Here is a 17,826-nt window from a genome sequence, read left to right as displayed (position 1 = left end):
TTTTAAGGTAAAGTACACAGGTTCTGGAAATTAGAACATAAACATATTTTGGGAGACATTTTTCAGCTTACTAAATACTATGACAGTAGAAAAGAAGAGAAACCTCCGAAAGATGAATTGTTGAAAAAGCCTTTGTGATTTGTTTTATTGTTGTTGTCATTAGCACCAACACAGTGACATTTATTAAGCACTAGCCAAACACTTTAAATTAATATTTCATCACAACAGCAACCCAATGAGGTAAGTACTATTAATATTTCCCCATTCTATAGATGAAGAAACTGAAGATCACATGTTCATATATCTAGGAATTTTTCAGACTCGGGCTGACCAATTCCTGTGGCCTAGCAAACATCCTCCATTGCCTTCCATATGTACTAAAATAGCCAATCAAAATAAATAACTTTGCAACTGCAATGTTTTATGGATCTACAAGCTCCTGAAAGGTGGAGCTGATAAAAATATGGCAAAAAATAATTCAAAGGGTATTTTAAATATCCTTTTTCTTTGAAGCAGGACAGTTCAACAAAAGCCTGGAACACTTAAGTGGTCCCCCAACCACTGGAAATCCTACTTTCACACTTACCTGTTCATGCCCATAGTACGCTGCAATGTGCAATGGGGTAAAAAAAACTGCATCCTGAACATTGACATTAGCTCCATGCTGCAGTAGCACATCAGCAGCCTGGAAAAGAAAGTTTAGCAGCTTTATTTAGGCACCTGGCCATTAAAATTCATTTTACAACCACCACACATATCTCTTTTTCAGGAATCACCATGCTGAAACACAATTTTCTTCTATCTCCCTTCTCCAAAACCTTCAATGGCTTTTTTTTTTTTTTTTGTCTAGAAAATAAAGACCAAACCCCTTACTTTGGCATTCAAGGTCCTCTGAACCTGATGCTATCCTTTTTAGTGTTATTTCCATTACTTGCTTTCATAAAGCCAACTGTATAGTCAAACTGCATTCCATTTCCTGCTCTTTTGAGTCTTTGTTCACATTATCTCTGCACCCAGGAATTCTCTTCTGTCCAATCTACAGCTATTTAAACTCAAGCTAAATGCCATCTCTTCCAAAATTTCTTTGGTTTCTCTCCCTTCACTGCCAACTGACTTACTGAAATTGTCTTCCATGCTTTCAAATCTCATTTAACTTTCTTTTATGCCATTTAGAACATTTAAAACATTTATATGCATGCCTTACCACCCCTACTAAAGAGTAAATTCTTTAAGGACAAAGTATGTCAGAGTCATCTTTATAATCTTACCCTAGCATGTGGCCATGCAAATAGTAATCATTCAATAAGATTTGTTGAATGGATGAATGAATGAATGAATGAATGAATAAGTGAAAAATATACCAGGAGCTACTGGGCAACCATCTTCATAGAAAGCCGCAGATTACCAACAAACCTGCTTACTCTTCAGGATTCTTCCAGTCCCAAAGACCCATCTCTAAATCTTCTTCTCTGGAAAACTGACTGGAACAATTTTCTTAAATATTGTTCAAATAAATGTTCATTTTTATTGTGGATTTTCCTAATGCGTTATTTGTTCTTCAGTTGGTCAAATAATATCCATTTGGAAAATTTTTCAAAAGTCTGTTAGATTAAGAAGATAGAACAGGAAGATGGGATCTAAGAGCTCAAGGGACTTATGCTCCAACACCTCTTCTGTTAGTATCAACAAATTGCCTCCTCAGTCAAGTTTCCTTCAGCCCTCCAGAACTGGAGAGGAACCATGGGCACTATATATCAAACTCTTATGTTTGAGAAAGAAAGAAATTGAGAATTAGAGGAATTGAGCAATTTCTCAAAGTTATAGATCAAGTCAATGTCAACAAAGAAATGAATCTTTTCTTTTTTAGTTGATTACAATCTATTAAAAATGTTGGTTATTTAAGGAGTCATGGACCACCTCTTCTATCTATTTCTCTTTTAATTAGAGTATTTAGTCCATTTACATTTAAAGTAATTATTGATGGCTATGTAGTTGTTGCCATTTGATTCACTGTTTTCTGATTGTTTTTCTAGTTCTGTATTCCTTTCTTATTCTCTTGCTCTCTTGCATGTTGGTGACATACTGTAGCATTGTGTTTGTATTCCTTGGAGTTTATTTCTTTAAAAAATTTTTAAATTATTATTTTATATTAGTTTCAGATATACAGTATAATGGCTAGGCATTTATATAATTTATGAAGCGATCTCCCCAATTACTCTAGCATACATCAGGCACTACACACAGCCATTACATTAATATTGACTATATTCCCTATGCTGTATTCTATATCCCTGTGACTGTTTGGTAACTATGGGAAATGAATCTTTAATCGCTTGCCTCAAGCTTTGTTTCTGAGTGTTCCATAGTTTTAAATAGTTCATTCATTCAATCATCCATTTATTCATGCATCAAACACAACTTATGGAGCATATATCAGCCAAAACTGTGATTTTACATAATTATCCTCATAGATTATTCTATCCATGGGATAGTATTAGAAATGATGATAATTGTCATAGAAAAGGATAAGGAATTCTTGTTGGAACATCTGAAATTTATGGTGGGTCCCAAAATATAAACAGGTGTACACACTTTTATATATTTCCAGAACAGTGCTTTTGCTGATATTTGAATATTGCCGACTAATAATTCATGGAATACACAATGTATATAATGAGTTTCTGATAAAAAAAAATTAATACCACAATTAATATTTATTGAGAGCATATTATGTGTCAGGCTTTGAACTAAATGCATAAATAGTAACTGGAGGGTCCTCTAACTATTCTACCCCAAAATACAGAAAGATAGGTGCTACTCTCTCATTTTAAAGGTGAAGAAACTGAGCCTTGGGAAGGCTAGGTAAAACTTATGAGATCATTCAGCTAGTAAGGACCAGAACTGAAATTTGAATCTAGGTCTGTCTGACTTCAAAGTTTCTTTCCATCAAGCTCCTCCTGTGACCTTGATCTTATTAACACTAGCCTTTAAGTAAATGAACTAAGGGACTCAATCTCAGATAAGAGGAAGGTTTCTGTCAGTTAGAAGCTCTGTAGATGCAGCTCAAAAATGAATGCCAGAGCCATTTATATTAAGCGCTTGGTATCTTAGTCTTCACATGCCCGGGAGTTCAATCTTACGAATGTTTAAAAGAGGTCACTAACGATCAAGGTAAATGAAGCTTTTGACAATTTCTCTTATTTTAAATATAGCATAAAATGGCCAGCATGAATTCTTATTGTAAAAAGGACTCTCAGATGTTAACATGTAGAGCCAATTTCTTAGGTATGGCTCCAGAACTCACTTTCATTCTAAAAGACAGCAGCTCTTAGGCTTCAATAAATAGGCCAAAGCGATTTTTCTTCTTCCTAAGTTTTCACTGATCCAGTCATTCAGAAGGTTGGTCTTTGGCTGAATGTTCATTAATTATGAACTGTTGGCTTTCTGAGGAACTGTCAAAATGTAAGTTTTTATGAAACCATTCAGTCATAATTGAACTGAGGTTTTATTTAGTTTGTTTTAAAATTCAAGGAAATATTTAACCATTGGGAGCAACACACATTGGCATTATCTGAATAATTTCACTTGTTATTTAGATGAATAGAATGTATTCACTGATTTTTTATTATTTTTGGAGTCATTATGAGGAGAGCATCTCCCAAAAATCTTATGGGAATATATTGTGATGTACAAATATGCCTGTCATATGGCTAAGACAAATGTATTCATATTAACATTTAGGTTGAAAAATGTATCTATCAAATCATATTATTCATGCTTCCCCTATTCCAGAATCTGAAAAAAGTTAGTAAGTCAACTTCACATTCTTTCTACAATACGAAGCTCCATGAAGTTGCAGAATGAGTATATTTTATTCACCACTATGCTAAATATATGGTAGGCATCCAAATAATTATTGAATTGGACTATCTTTCTAGTAAAAAAAAAATTGGAATATATATCTACCATAAATCATATGAGAATTTAATCATTAACAATTAGGACCTAATTATATGATAGAAATTTTAAATAATACAATTCAATAAACATTTATTGATCATTTACTTCAAATTAAACTTTAGCAAACCCCAAGTGCCAGGAACTGCGATTGGAATTTTATACACATTATCTCATTAAGATTTTTGCAGGGCATAAAGTTCTGTTGGCTTAAAAAAGTTTAAGAAAATACATAGTTTTTAACAAAATTACTAGTGAAATTATAAACAGGAAATAATTTTTATCACAGAAAGGTTATCTTAATCATCTTTAAGCTCTTTAAGAAAATGAACTGTGTTATATTTAGATTTGTGTAACTGAGATATGTATCACTATTATTAATAAGAACAAAGATTCAAATATAGGTTAGTAACTTGGTACCTTTTTCTGACAGAAACATAAGCACTATAAAGTACCTCCCATTAAGTGTTGTTTTATGAGCACAGAAAATGGATCAGAGCTCTTTATTTTCATAGTAGGGGAATTACAATATAAATTACACTTTACAAATATTTTAATTTACTAGTTGACTCCCAAAAAGATCCAAATGGAGTCCCTTCAATTTCCAGGTTGTAATTTATACTTATCGTACATTCTGCACTTTCTTCCTAGAAAGCCTCCCTTCCCTTTCTCTGTCTGCCACATACATACCCAGCCTCAAACCAAGCTCAGTTCTCATGTTCTCCATGAGAACATTCTGCAAATATTTAACTGTAGTGATCATTTCTTTCTCTGAATGTTTATACTACATATCTTCACAACTTTATCTTTCCATTAATTACCACTGTGAGTAAATCAGTGTTAGATACATTTTAAACTTTTTTTTCCTATTTTAAACTTGTCTCAATGAATTATAAGAAGTTTTGACTTCAAGTAACAAGGTTTTTCACCAGGCACTGGAATCTAATCCTTCCAACCAAAGTAGCCAGAAGCTTTTTAAAATTCCAGAGACTCAAAGTAATGCCTGTGGTAGTAAAGACTCTCATTGTTCTTGTTTGCTGAATGTTTCTCCTACAGCTAGACTTTAACTTATTTGACTTGATTTTATTTAGCTCACCGTCTATACATCATTTTATAAAAGTCATTGGAAGTGATGAAGAAGAAAAAGAAAATGACCGTATCAAGAACTAAATGTCCCATGGAAGAGAAAGTAGAATAAGGTAAATTCTAGATGAAGTAAGATAGCACTCAATCTCAGTTGAAATTGCCAAAATTAAATATAGTGTCTTATACATGGTAAACCTCAAATTAATATCTACACTTGAAATAAATTTTTTCTTCACTTTAAGTGATAGCCCATTTCCTATTACTTCTTTGGAGTCTCCCTCATTTTATGGCTATATCAATATTTTCCTTATGATTTTTAGTTTGTTTAAAGCCACAATTTTCTCTTCTGGATGCCTTTATCTAACCTTTATTATTGAGACTTAATGAAAGAAGAAACATGAGGCTATCCTGGGATAATTCCCATTTCCATTTAGTGGAAAATCTGTATTAGCAAAGTGTTAGAGGAAAATATTTTCCTAAAATCTATGCCTAGTGAATTAAAAATGACCCCAAAGACATTAATTTGCAAGTTGTTTCAGATTTGATATTCTATAATTATTTCCAGTTGTAACATTCAATAAGCATTTCTCAATTGTGTCTCCTCGAACTATTTCTCTCTCTCCTAAACTTTACAATTTTCTTTTAAGAGTAGTCTATATTGTCCCCATTTCCTCACCTCCTATTCACTCTTCGGCTAACTACCATCTGGCTTTAGAACTCACCACTTCAGGGAAATTTGTCTGGAAAATGACATCAAAAGCCTCCTAATTGCCCATTCCAATGGATGCCTTTTAGTTTTTTCCTTATTTTAATATTTCTCCAGCATTTTTTACTACTTGTCTGCTCTTTAATAGCCTATTCTTCTATTCTCCCTTAAATTGACTGATATCATGTTTTTTGAGTTTGCTCCCTACCTCTCTGCCAACTTATTATTCCTCTATAGGGGTGCCTCTTTCTCTGTTCAATTCTTATGTGTCTTTTTTTTTTTCCTCACTGACACTGTGTTTCCTTTTGATCTCTGTTTGCTTTAATTCCCTCCTTGTATTAATTAAGTTACTACATGTAAAGCATTCAGCACAGTGCTTAGTACATAATAGAAGGGTTCAATAAGTGGTAGCTATGACATATCTTGCGCCATACATTCCCTAATTGATTCTATCTATGGCTGTTACTACTACTGCTGCTGCTGCTGCTGCTGCTACTACTACTACTACTACTACTTCTATAGTGCATGCACAGCGTGTGCATGCGTGCGCACACACACAGACACACACACACACAAACACATACATACACATTTGTCTCTACTTGCAGATATTTTTCCCAGACTTCCTCCAACACAGGACCTATCTTCTTTGGCAACTGATAGTCCTGTTATATACTTTCACCATTTCCCAGCCTCCATTTCCCTAGGTCAATACAGTCCCCTGCATTGATCTTATCTTTAGCACTTGCCCTTGGATTCTTGTTAATGTGAATGAGGCACTAGAAAGCAAAGGGAACAAATATTTCTTAAATGTATGCTATGAGAATATCTATATGTGTTAAATGGGAATGTCTATTTCATTTAATGCTCATAACAATCTTATGGAATTGTTATTAATAGCCCCATTTGAAAAATAAGAACAACGAAGTTCCAAATTATCCAGCTGGTAAGGAAAAGTGTCAAAGTTTAAACTCAGGTCTATATAAATCCAAAGCACCATACTACTCCATGCTGTTTTTCTTATCATGCATGTTATTATTTGGGGCCAATAGTAATTCCTTGCCATCTCAGACAGTTTCATTGAGAATATAACTCTTGGTTAATGTTACTTTTCAAGGATTTTCAAAGATGGCCATATAGGCGGCTTTATCAGTAAGAATGATCCCAACTGTGTAATTGTTCACAGCAGATAGAGAAAAAAATGAAGTTAAAACTTATTCTCAGTAGGAGTTATATGTTGGGGATCTTGAAGAGTCATACATTATAATAAAAAGTTTAGAATTCTTCCTAAAATTTTAGCTTATGGGGACTCACCAAGAGATTTTCAGTAGGAGTAAAGTATGTTCTGTTTTGTACCTTAAAAAGATATTTCTAATAAAAAATATTGCAAATGGATTATAGAGGAAGCAAGACTGGAAGCAGGTGATTGATTAACAGGGCCCTACAGTAAGTTACAAAAAGAGAGAGATAAAATGAGCTGAGGTGGTAGTGGCCTAGAGATGGAGAATGGATTTTGGAGATATTAAGATGGTAGAATCATGTGACTCAGCACATGAGAGGACTGGGGATGGGGGAAGATGATGAGAAGTCATCAACAAATGACTGTAAAAGAGGAAACCTACAGGGGAGATGAGCGTGAAGAGAAAACTTGTCCACTTCACAAATTTAGGAAGTAGGAATATCACCTACAGTTTCTCTCAGATTAATCACTTGCAATAGCAAGTTTCTTCAAATTCCCCTTGGCAGTTTACTGTGTTCTTATCTAACACCACAAGCTGTTTTGATTGAGGCCAATCCCTCAATCAAGATGTGAATATTCTCAAGTTTTCAAACAATTACCAAAAGCTGTATCAATTAAAGATACCAATAATCACTTATCCACTTGTTTTAGATGCTTATATTACTTAGATAGCATTTTAGGTAGTAGCATTTCCTTTAGATTTAATAACTACTTCTTTTGACTTCATGCTCTATTTTCTATAGACTGTTCTATTTTTAAATATATATACTCACTTCTTGACACCTATTACAAATGCTAGGTGAGAACTCTCTACCACGTTTCACTTGTAACATTGGCTGAATATTTTTGTAATGACTTTTTTTAAAACCTGACATAGCTCTAATTAAATATTTGAGTACAAAAACCTTTTGGAAAATAGTTTCTTCAGGCTGTCACAGAAATGAGGTTCTCTTACGTGATCTTTCTCTTATTATCGCAGGTTAAAATTAAATTTGGTCTGAAAATTATTCAGAAAGTGATTCCACAAGATAATATTATAAAAAAAAATTAGAAGGAAGCTCCATATTCTTAAGTCATAGAAATAAAACTTAGAGATATATTAACTCATATACATATAATAAAAGGATTCCATCGATTAAATACATTTATCACTTCTCAGCACATGATGAGAACATAAGTAAAAAGCTGATGGATGAAGAAGAATGATGAGAAGCAGTAAGGTCAAGGCTGAAGATACAAGTGGTATCATTTTACAGAGGTAATAATTGAAGACAGGAGATAGCCTCACTTTCGTAAGGTAAGAGGGGATACCTGTGGAATATTTATGGCTAAAAACTGGGGACTAAAGAAGCCAGCAAAGGAAAGAGAAGAGGAATCTAAGATGGAAAATGAGAACAAAGGAATGCCTATTAAGGAAGCCCATGAAAGAGATATTTTTAAGGAAAGAGGGGCAAAATTTTCTGAGCCTTCTAGCTAATCATTACCTTGTTGTGCTATTTTTTGCCTTACATACACTTTTTTTTTCAGCAGTTTCTTATGCAAGGGTCTTATTTTTAATTCCCTGGCTGAGAAAACAGGCTTTCAATATTCACATGTTATGAATACACCATGTTCTATGCATTTCAAAAGCCATATTTTTTTCTTATGAGATTTATTTATATACTTTGCTAAAGGCCCAACATTTTTCATTATATTATAGTTGTACATATTTGAAAATTGGAGTACAAGTAAGGCTCCCTCTCACTGATGCTCCTCTCCACACTTTACACTCTCTGGATATCATAATCATGGAGAACAAGTACCACCTGACAACTAGCTTTCTTATGACTTTTGTTCTTCAGCCCAGGTTACTTATTCCTCTATTTTCTCAAGAAAAGCTCTTCCACCAAAACATTTTGAAAACAAGTGATTTGCCTCATTTGAAAAATCAGCTTCTAAATTATACTCTGCAGGTGAGTTGGAGTCAACTTATAGAACATAAGGAACACATACAGATTTTGTCTCTTAGACAAGACTAAGTAATAAGAATCATGCTAAAAAAATTATATCAATGATCGATGAAATTCCAGCAGCTGGAATTTGACAAAAAGGATAACATCAACAGTTAAGTCTCAGGCTCAAGGGTTAGCCCCGTTACAAGCACATATATGGAATATTTAGTGCTCCCCTTTTTAAGTTTCCTCATTCATTAAGTCAGAAAACTCACTATTTGATGAACTGCAAAATACTACTTTAATTCAGTTTGAAACAGTAGATTTGGGTAATCAATTGCACCCTACAGGTTCTTTATTTAACAATATAATTGAAAATGTTGGTCTGTAAGAACTCAGAATAAGCAACACAATGAAATTAGTAAATCCACAGTTGTAAAAATGTTTTAACTGATTATGAAACACTATGCATTGACAAGTATAAAAATCAATTAGAGATAATTTTCTTTCTAGAGAAGGAGTTTATTAAAATGAAGATATCATCTAATCAGAGACCTATTATTAGGACAGAAAATAGTAGACATAATGGTAGGAAATGCATTAACCATTCCATTGGTCATGTTAAACTAAGATAAATACAGGGTGGCTAATAATAGAAGCCTGCGATAAAAATGAAAAGAGGCATAGCATCAATTCTGCCCAAGTAGTTTTGGCTTCAGAAAAAATAAAGAGCCGAGAAAGAACTGTGGATAGAACTTAAGCCCAGATTTCCAAATCCCATCACATGACAGCAAATGGCATAAACTCGGTACAAAAAAACCCTGGCAGGCTGATTTCAGAGTCCACATGCCTAACCACTATGTTACACTATAATGCTTTAGGCCCAAACTATTGCTTTAGGATCCCAGTTTTTCAGACATTTTAAACGTTTTTTTTTTTTTTTTCCAAACTTTTATTTAATGAATTCAGTGGATTTTCTCCATTTAAGTTCTTGAGATGACTCTAGCCCCACTTGATGACATCCCATAAGAGACCGCAAGCCAGGGGACCCAGCTAAGGTACTCTGAGATTCCTGACTTACGGAGAATGCAAGATAATAATTTTTTGTTATTTTAAGCCCCAGAGTTTTAGAGTAATTTTTTTTTATGCAGCTATAGTTAGCTAAATACTGTTGTGCCTCTCAATTCATTACTAAGAACATCCATGTAATAACTGACTTCTACATTAAAATAGTTAACTAATTCTCACTTGTGAATATTAAAAAAGGAGTGACAGTTCAAATCAATAAATATTTTTGAACACCTAGGTATTCTAAACATTGTACTAGGTTCTGGTATTCAAAGACACATTGATTGTTCAAAAACAATATACAAATAAGTAGAAGAGACAAAACAAAATAACTATGATATAAGGTAAATATGGATTTAATGTAGATAATATATGGGCTATCATAACGAAATAAAGAAAGTATAAGTTATAAATTCCATCTGGGGAAGATACATAAAGCTATAGAGTGTGATGTAAATTTGGGATTAGAAGTAGGCAGAAAAGGTAAGATCGGTCAATTCATTCATCCCTCAAACATATTTGATCATCCAACAGTACCTAGCACAGATCATATGCTTGCTAAATTCTACCATTTTTTTGAAAGCTAGTTCAAAGTCTACTTGCCTCATGAAATCTTCTTAGACCTCTAAGCTCATTGAACTAATTATTGAGACAAATGATTAAATATCCCGATAGCTTTAGAGTCACATTGAGACTTGGAAAAAAAAATTATTATAGATATCCTCTCTAGAATTACTAAATCAGAATCTCTAGGTACAACAACTCTGCATTTTAATAAAGCTCCTTAGAGACTTCCTTTTGCCCCCATATGGAGTAACAGAAACTAGTCTGGAGAAGCCAAGGTGGTTAGAGTTCATGGGACAGTGTACTAGAGACAAGAGAGCTATACAAAGAGAGAACTACAAAGACCTGCAAAGAGTTTCCATAGAGAATTCAGCTGAGCCAATGCTGTGTGCATATGAGGAAATTACTGCTGACTGGGGAAAGAACCAACAATGGAGATTAGTGGTAGTAACGTCCAGGGCTCATACAAGTCCAGGAATACTGCCTATTCCCACTACCCAGACTGGAAAACATGTTCATGAGGCATTGGGTAAAATACTCACAAGGGACTTCCTTCAGTAAGTGGTTATTTACCCCTACACTGAGCAATACTATAGTCCCACCAAAAAAAATCTTAAAAGCTAGACCTGAAAGGACAAATTGTTTCCAAGTAAGTTAACTGTATCCTGGTGGGGATGGAGGGATTGTCATAAGAATATTTACAGGAATTAGAAAATATCCAGCACCTAACAACATAAAATTCATGTCTAGAATCTAATCAGAAATTAACAGGAAGGCAAAGAAGTAGGACAGCATGGCTTCTAATAAAGTAATCAATCAAAACTGACACCAAACTGATACAGATGCTAGAATTTCCAAACAAGGACAATAAAATAGTCATTAAAACTAATCCCATATGGTTAGAGAGTTAAATAGAGGTATTAAAGATATAAAAACAACCAAAATCAAATTTTTAGAGGTGAAAGCTATATGTAAGATAAAAATGCAGCATATGGGATTAGCAGCCTATTAGATGTTACAGAATAAAAGATTAGTAAACTTGAAGACAGAACAGTAGAAACTCTACAAAATGAAATATGGGAAGAAAAGAGAATTAAAAAAAAAAAAAAAAACAGCATCACTGAGTTTTTGGACAACACCAAATAGCCTAATAAGCATGTAACTGGAGGGGAGAAAAAAAAATATTTAAAGAAATAATGGCAGAAAAATTTCCAAAGTTAATGAAAACTATAAAGCCATAGATTCAAGTAACTCAATAAACCTTGAACACAAGAAGAAAACTACACCAAGACAAATCATAATTATATATTGCTCAGAATCAGTGATAAAGAGAAAATTTTAAAAGCAGCCAGAAAACACACACTCACACATACCTATTATGTACTGAGGGACAAAAATAAAATAAACAGAAGTTTTTATTTTTTATCAGAGATAATGCAAGTGAGAAGACAGAAGTAATGGTTTTAAAGTACTAAAAGAAATAAAAAAGGATCTGCTGCTTAGAATTCTATACTAGTGAAAATATCTTCTAAACACCACGATGGAATAAATTCTTTTTCACCCGAATACTATTATGGGCAAAATATTTGAACAGACTCTCCATCAAAGAAGGTATATAGAGAAAATACACAAGTGGCAAATATGAACATGAAAAGATGCTTAACTCAGTGGCCATTAAAAATGTAAATTAAATGCACAATGAAATACCATTGCACACCTATTAGAATGTTTAAAATTAAAAGATTGAATATACTAAGTGTTGGCTGAGAATACGGAGATACCGGAACTGTCACACACTGCTGATGAAAATGTAAAATAATTCAACTACATTGGAAACAGTTTGTCAATTTCATGAAAAGTTACATGTAAATCTACAAAATGACTAAGCCATTCTACTCTTAGATATTTGCCCAAGATAAATAAAAACATATGTCCAACAAAGACTTGTACAGAAATCTTCATTGCAGCTTTACTTGAAATCACTAAAAACTGGAAACAACTCAGATGTCCATCAATGGATGGATAGCTAAACACTAGCATAGGCAAATAATGGAATATTATTCACTGACTAGACACCTTATTTGGTAATTTATATTTAATGAACATTTAAATGTTTCACATTTTCCGATTTTCAATCCTCCACCTTCCATTCTACAGACACATACACACACAATATTCTTCTACTTCTCCTCGTCACCATAAACTGGAAATTCTTTATCCAGTTGCTGTTACCAGAAACCCTAGAGTTTTCATTGACACCATCTTCTTCTACATCCCCCTTATATGTAACCCATTACCAAATGAATTTGATTTTACCTTCTAAATATTTTACAAATCTGTTCTTGTCTCTCCATATTTACTAATACTACTTAACCCAGGCAGATGAGACAGATTATTGCCTCCTAATATGTCTCCTTGCATAAATTCTTCCAAATCAGTTTATTTTTAACACTGCACCAGAGTTGCTTTCTCATAATGGAAATCTGATCACATTACCACTTCTTAATGACTTCTCATTGCTCTTAGGAGAGACAGAACTCCTTAATTCATTCTATTATCCAATTTAGGGAAATTTTAAGACTAAAAGGGTGTTCACAATTACACCAGGCCAACAAGCATAAACCAAAACTTTTCTGCGGAGTCCGGAATATGTTGGCATTCTACAAATAAGTCCATTGGTCACCTGGCCGCTAACCTTTTTCTCCAGGTTCTTCTTTTTCTACCACATCCCTCAGCCCTCTCAGCTCCAGCCATCGGTCTTTTAGTCTCCTCACTATATTTCCTACAGTCAGAAAGCTTTCACAAATACAATTTCCTTTGCCTGGAAAGCTCTCTCTGTGTCTCAACTTCTCATCTCTTTAGTGGAGATAATAATTTTACCTACTTTGCAGGATCGTTTTAAGGATTGAGATAATATATGTAAATGACTTTGTACATAGTTAGTACTAAAAGTAATTCTTATCACTAACATTGCTACTATCATTATCATTTCTTCTTTTTCTGATTAACATCTACTTAAGTCCTTTAGTTATAAACCAAATTATCACTTTCTTAGAAATTCTCTCCCAACATTCACGATTATGGATGTATTCATTCAACAAGTATTAATTGTGTGTCTACTATATGCCAGGCAGGGCCTGTGCTAGGAACTGAGAATAATATAGAGAAAACAGCAACAACAAAGTCTGTGTCTTTGTTGAACTTATAATCTAGCACAGAGGATAAGTCAGTAAAACAAAAGAAATAAATGATTGACTGTGTTATACAGTCAATCAGTACTGAAGATCAGTACTGAAGAAATATAATGGAGGAAAGAGATTAGAGAGTTTCAGAGATTTGATGTTTTAATTTAAACAGGATGATCTGGAAAGACCTTACTGAGAAAATTACTTTTGAACCAGGACCTTAAGAAGGTAAAGAAGTAAGAGGTATTCAGTTACTAAGGAAGAACAGTCTAAATAGAAAGGATTTCAAAGACCCTGAGGCTACAACATGCCAGGTATGTTTGAGGAACTTAAAGAATGAATAAGAAAAGAGTGAAAAGTACAGTTAGAGAGGAAATGAGTACTTTTGCTCTCTGAATGACATGGGAAGCTTTTGGAGCAGAGGAGTGACATGATCTGATAGACATTTTAAAAGCCCATTCAGGCTGCCCTGTCAGACCAGTTGAGGAGGGCGATGCAGAAGAAGGGAGACCAAATTACCTTCTTTTAGGTGTAGCATCATGTTGACCTTCCTGGAAATTTTATGTTCACTGGTTTATTTGATTGCCTATCTTCTCCATCAGACCATAAGATCTGTGAGGCTGAAAACTGTATATTTTCTACTCACCATTAAACTACCAGTGTCAACACAGATCTTCAAACCTATTATTTCTTCAATAAATATTTGTAGAATAATTGAGTGAAAGAAAAAATGAGTGTGTATTATTATATTCTAATTTTTGATGATCACAAGCTCCTAGATGACATGTAAAAGCAACATTTTATATGTCATTCAGTTTATAACACAACTAGCATATGTTCTTTCATTTAAGTGTTCAATAAACATTTACTTGTTATTGTTGGGGCCAATTGGAGTTTGGTGTCGCTTCAATGGCAGCGGGGAGGGAGAGGGAGAAGAATGGCACAGAAGTGTATTTAGCATTTTTCCTCAGTTCATCCTCATTGATGCAGTGAAGAATCACAGGTCAGTGAGATTTAGAAAAGATTTATTAAAAGTATATTTTAGAAAGACAAAGCATTCCCCAAGGGGGCACATGGTTTCAGTGATGAGAACTGTAACAGAGTGCTGTAAAACAATAACCAGCATAAATGAGCCACAAAAAGGCCACAAAAAGGCAAAAAGGGCAAAAAAAGACCCAGAAGCAAGAATGTCTGCATCATATTTGGGCTATGGTGGGTGGTTCCAAAGGCATTACTAGATGATTGGCAAGTGAGGTCATTTTGATTGACACTTGGCTGCTATATAACTCTTTGCCTAGTGCTCATGTGCGTACTCAGAATTCTACTACCATTGAGTATTCTTTGGGTGGTCTCTAGGTTAGGCTCCTATTTCTTTGTTCCCCCTGTTGCTCATGTCTGACTAGCTACCTAACATTCTGACTTAATTTGCTCTTCTCTAGTCACATTTTACATCTTCTATATGCTAAATTTGCTGGAAGAAAAATGTGTAGAAAACAAAACTCAAGATAAGCTTTAAAAAGTCTAAACAGAGAACATGATGACCTCTTAAGGTTTAGAGATTGACAGAAACTATGAAACACACCAGGGAGAACCAATAATGAATTTTTTCGTTGTCTTTTGGGAAATAAGACTTGATAATAGAAGTTTATTTATAATCATAACTGCAAAATTGCCTCTAGGAAAGCAATAATAATGGCACAAACTATCTTGTTTTTTTATAGATCCAATTAAAAAAAAGAAACTAAAAGTTGGTCATATTTGTCAAAAATACACTGACAAAACCAAAGCTACAATATTTACCAAATTGAGTCTCAGCCCAGTTTACTAACATTATAATAGACAAATGTAGGCATTAACTGGTTGACTGAAATATGCAATAATAACACGTTTCTCTGCAGAAATACTTGATAAATTTTAAATACGCAATAATATATTATTTATTTACTTTTAAAAATATTTTAAAATATTCGCTGTTCTGAAAATATATGTTTTAAAACACCAGGCTTAAAAAAATAAAATAAAATAAAACACAGGCTTAGAATAATATTTAAACTAGACTAATAAGGGAGTCTTCACTGTCTCTGATTACTTTTTCTTCTCTAAAGACACCTTTATTTTCAAAATTGCTGGTATAAGCTCTTTCACCATGTGACAAATTCCCATTTTAAATCAAAACAAAATCTAATTTCTTTGCACAAACAATTTGTATGGAAATCATGGAGCATATACAGCATTAATATAACAGAGAAGTTCTAATGAATTGCCCTTCCTTACCAGAACTATCCACAATCTGTGGAAGAAGCCCAGTAATTAGGCAGGTGATTACCCTCGGAGGAATCTGTTAACTTCATGAAGCTCTAGAAGCCAGGACTCTAGTCATAGGAAATAAATCTGACAAAATGAAGATGGGAAAGAAGAAGCCTAAACAAAAGGCCTGGCCTGGGAATTGATATGCTTGTGTTTTGGTCACAATTAGTGGAAGTTTAGTAAAAAGTGTCTTGGGATTCTTTCATGATCGAACAAGCAATGAGGTAGAGACCCAAAACACAAATTTCAAATTGCTTTAGTTTCCTTTGACCTATTTCCCAAGTATGAACTATGAATGACCCAAATAATTTTTCTAAGCTCTAGGAAAATATAACATAAAGCTTAAAAGGTTGTGAAGTATCCTCATTATTATTTAACTAAAGGCACTTTACCCCCACCTCAGTTCTAATCAAATTAGAGAGAACAGAAACAATTATATACACAATTTTCCACTTTCAGTCTTTCATTTAATTATGATTTCAATGATTTTCCTGCTAAGAACATTTTTAGCAATACTTATGAAATTTTATGAAAAGTAGGGCAACATCATAGTGTACAACCTATACACTCACACCGTATCCCATATTTAGAACAGCCTCATGTTTGTTTTAATGCTCTACTGTTGCTATCTTAAAAGTATTCATAGTTTTTTAGCAAGGTAATTCCATTTTTTTAATTGATACCTGCAAATTATGTAGCCAGTCCAGATACAAAGATACAAAGTCCACCCTTTAAGCAGACAAATAATATAAAAGTTCTGAAGAAAGAAGAAAGCAATAGGTGGAACCATAATCATTTAGGTCCCAAGACAGAAGCTGAAATAAATGACAAAGCAAAAATTAAGATAGAAATAAATGACAAAGAAAGACTTTGTGGCAAATATTTTTAACAAAGTTTTCCCTGTTACTCAGTTAAATAGATAGATAGATAGATAGATAGATAGATAGATAGATAGATAGATAGATAGATATACACACACACACACATATATTTGATGCCACAGAAAATGAGTCCTAATCATAATTGATCAAGAAAAACTTTATTTTGAAAAGTTTTGAAAAAGTTTTTCTTGCTTTATTAGTTCCTCTGTAATATACTATTAACATCTAGCCTCTCACCAAAGACAATGAAATAAAAAAACCAGGAAGTATAATTTTTAGAAGGTTTATCTTATTGATGAGGAATCTTGGGAGTAATCTTTTTAAAAACCTAATTTAGAAATAGTAATACTGAAGAATAAACATAGCAATGGTCTCTCTCCTGTTAGCTTCCCTGAAGTCATCATTCCAAAGGTCCTCTCTCTTTGGCTACACAGAATATTGATTAAGAGCTCAGTTTTTGGGGTCAGACAGCTTGGGTTAGAATTTGGACTCTGATACTTAAAAGTTGTATAATTTGGTGCAAATTAGTTCATCTCTTTGATCCTCAGTTTATTCATCACTAAAGTTTATGTGACAAAGGACCCTCAATTACTTCAATGAAGTTAAATGAAGATTAAATGAGCTGGTGTAATAGTAAAATAAGCAAAAGATCTGACTAAAATAAATCCTTCATAGATGTTAATGTCCTCAGCTTTCCGGTTAGAGCATTAACCCTAATCAACAGGGTAGAGAAAACAGATTCCTACAAGGACGGAGAAGGCACTGAGATGGCAGGTGGTCCAAATAATGCCTGGTGCCATGTTTACAGAAAGACAAGGCAGGTCTAGCTTGACAGAGCAAACTTGAGGCTGAATCTGTGGATGAAGCCCAGTAATTAGGAATCTTGAGTACACTACTATAG

General features: G+C 33.7%; 1 protein-coding gene across 1 annotated transcript in view; it reads right to left on the bottom strand.

Annotated features, from left to right (window-relative positions):
- Positions 1-17,826, bottom strand: part of LOC102891957 (serine/threonine-protein kinase TNNI3K) — a 259,759-nt gene that overhangs the window by 185,235 nt on the left and 56,698 nt on the right. Inside the window, exon 6 of the mRNA XM_006919326.1 lies at positions 587-685. Within this exon, the coding sequence (XP_006919388.1) occupies positions 587-685 (99 nt within the window). The remainder of the gene's footprint in view (positions 1-586; positions 686-17,826) is intronic.

The sequence above is a fragment of the Pteropus alecto genome, unplaced genomic scaffold (genome assembly GCF_000325575.1).
Source record: "Pteropus alecto unplaced genomic scaffold, ASM32557v1 scaffold25, whole genome shotgun sequence".
NCBI lineage: Eukaryota > Metazoa > Chordata > Mammalia > Chiroptera > Pteropodidae > Pteropus > Pteropus alecto.
This window is presented reverse-complemented; position numbering and strand designations above follow the sequence as displayed.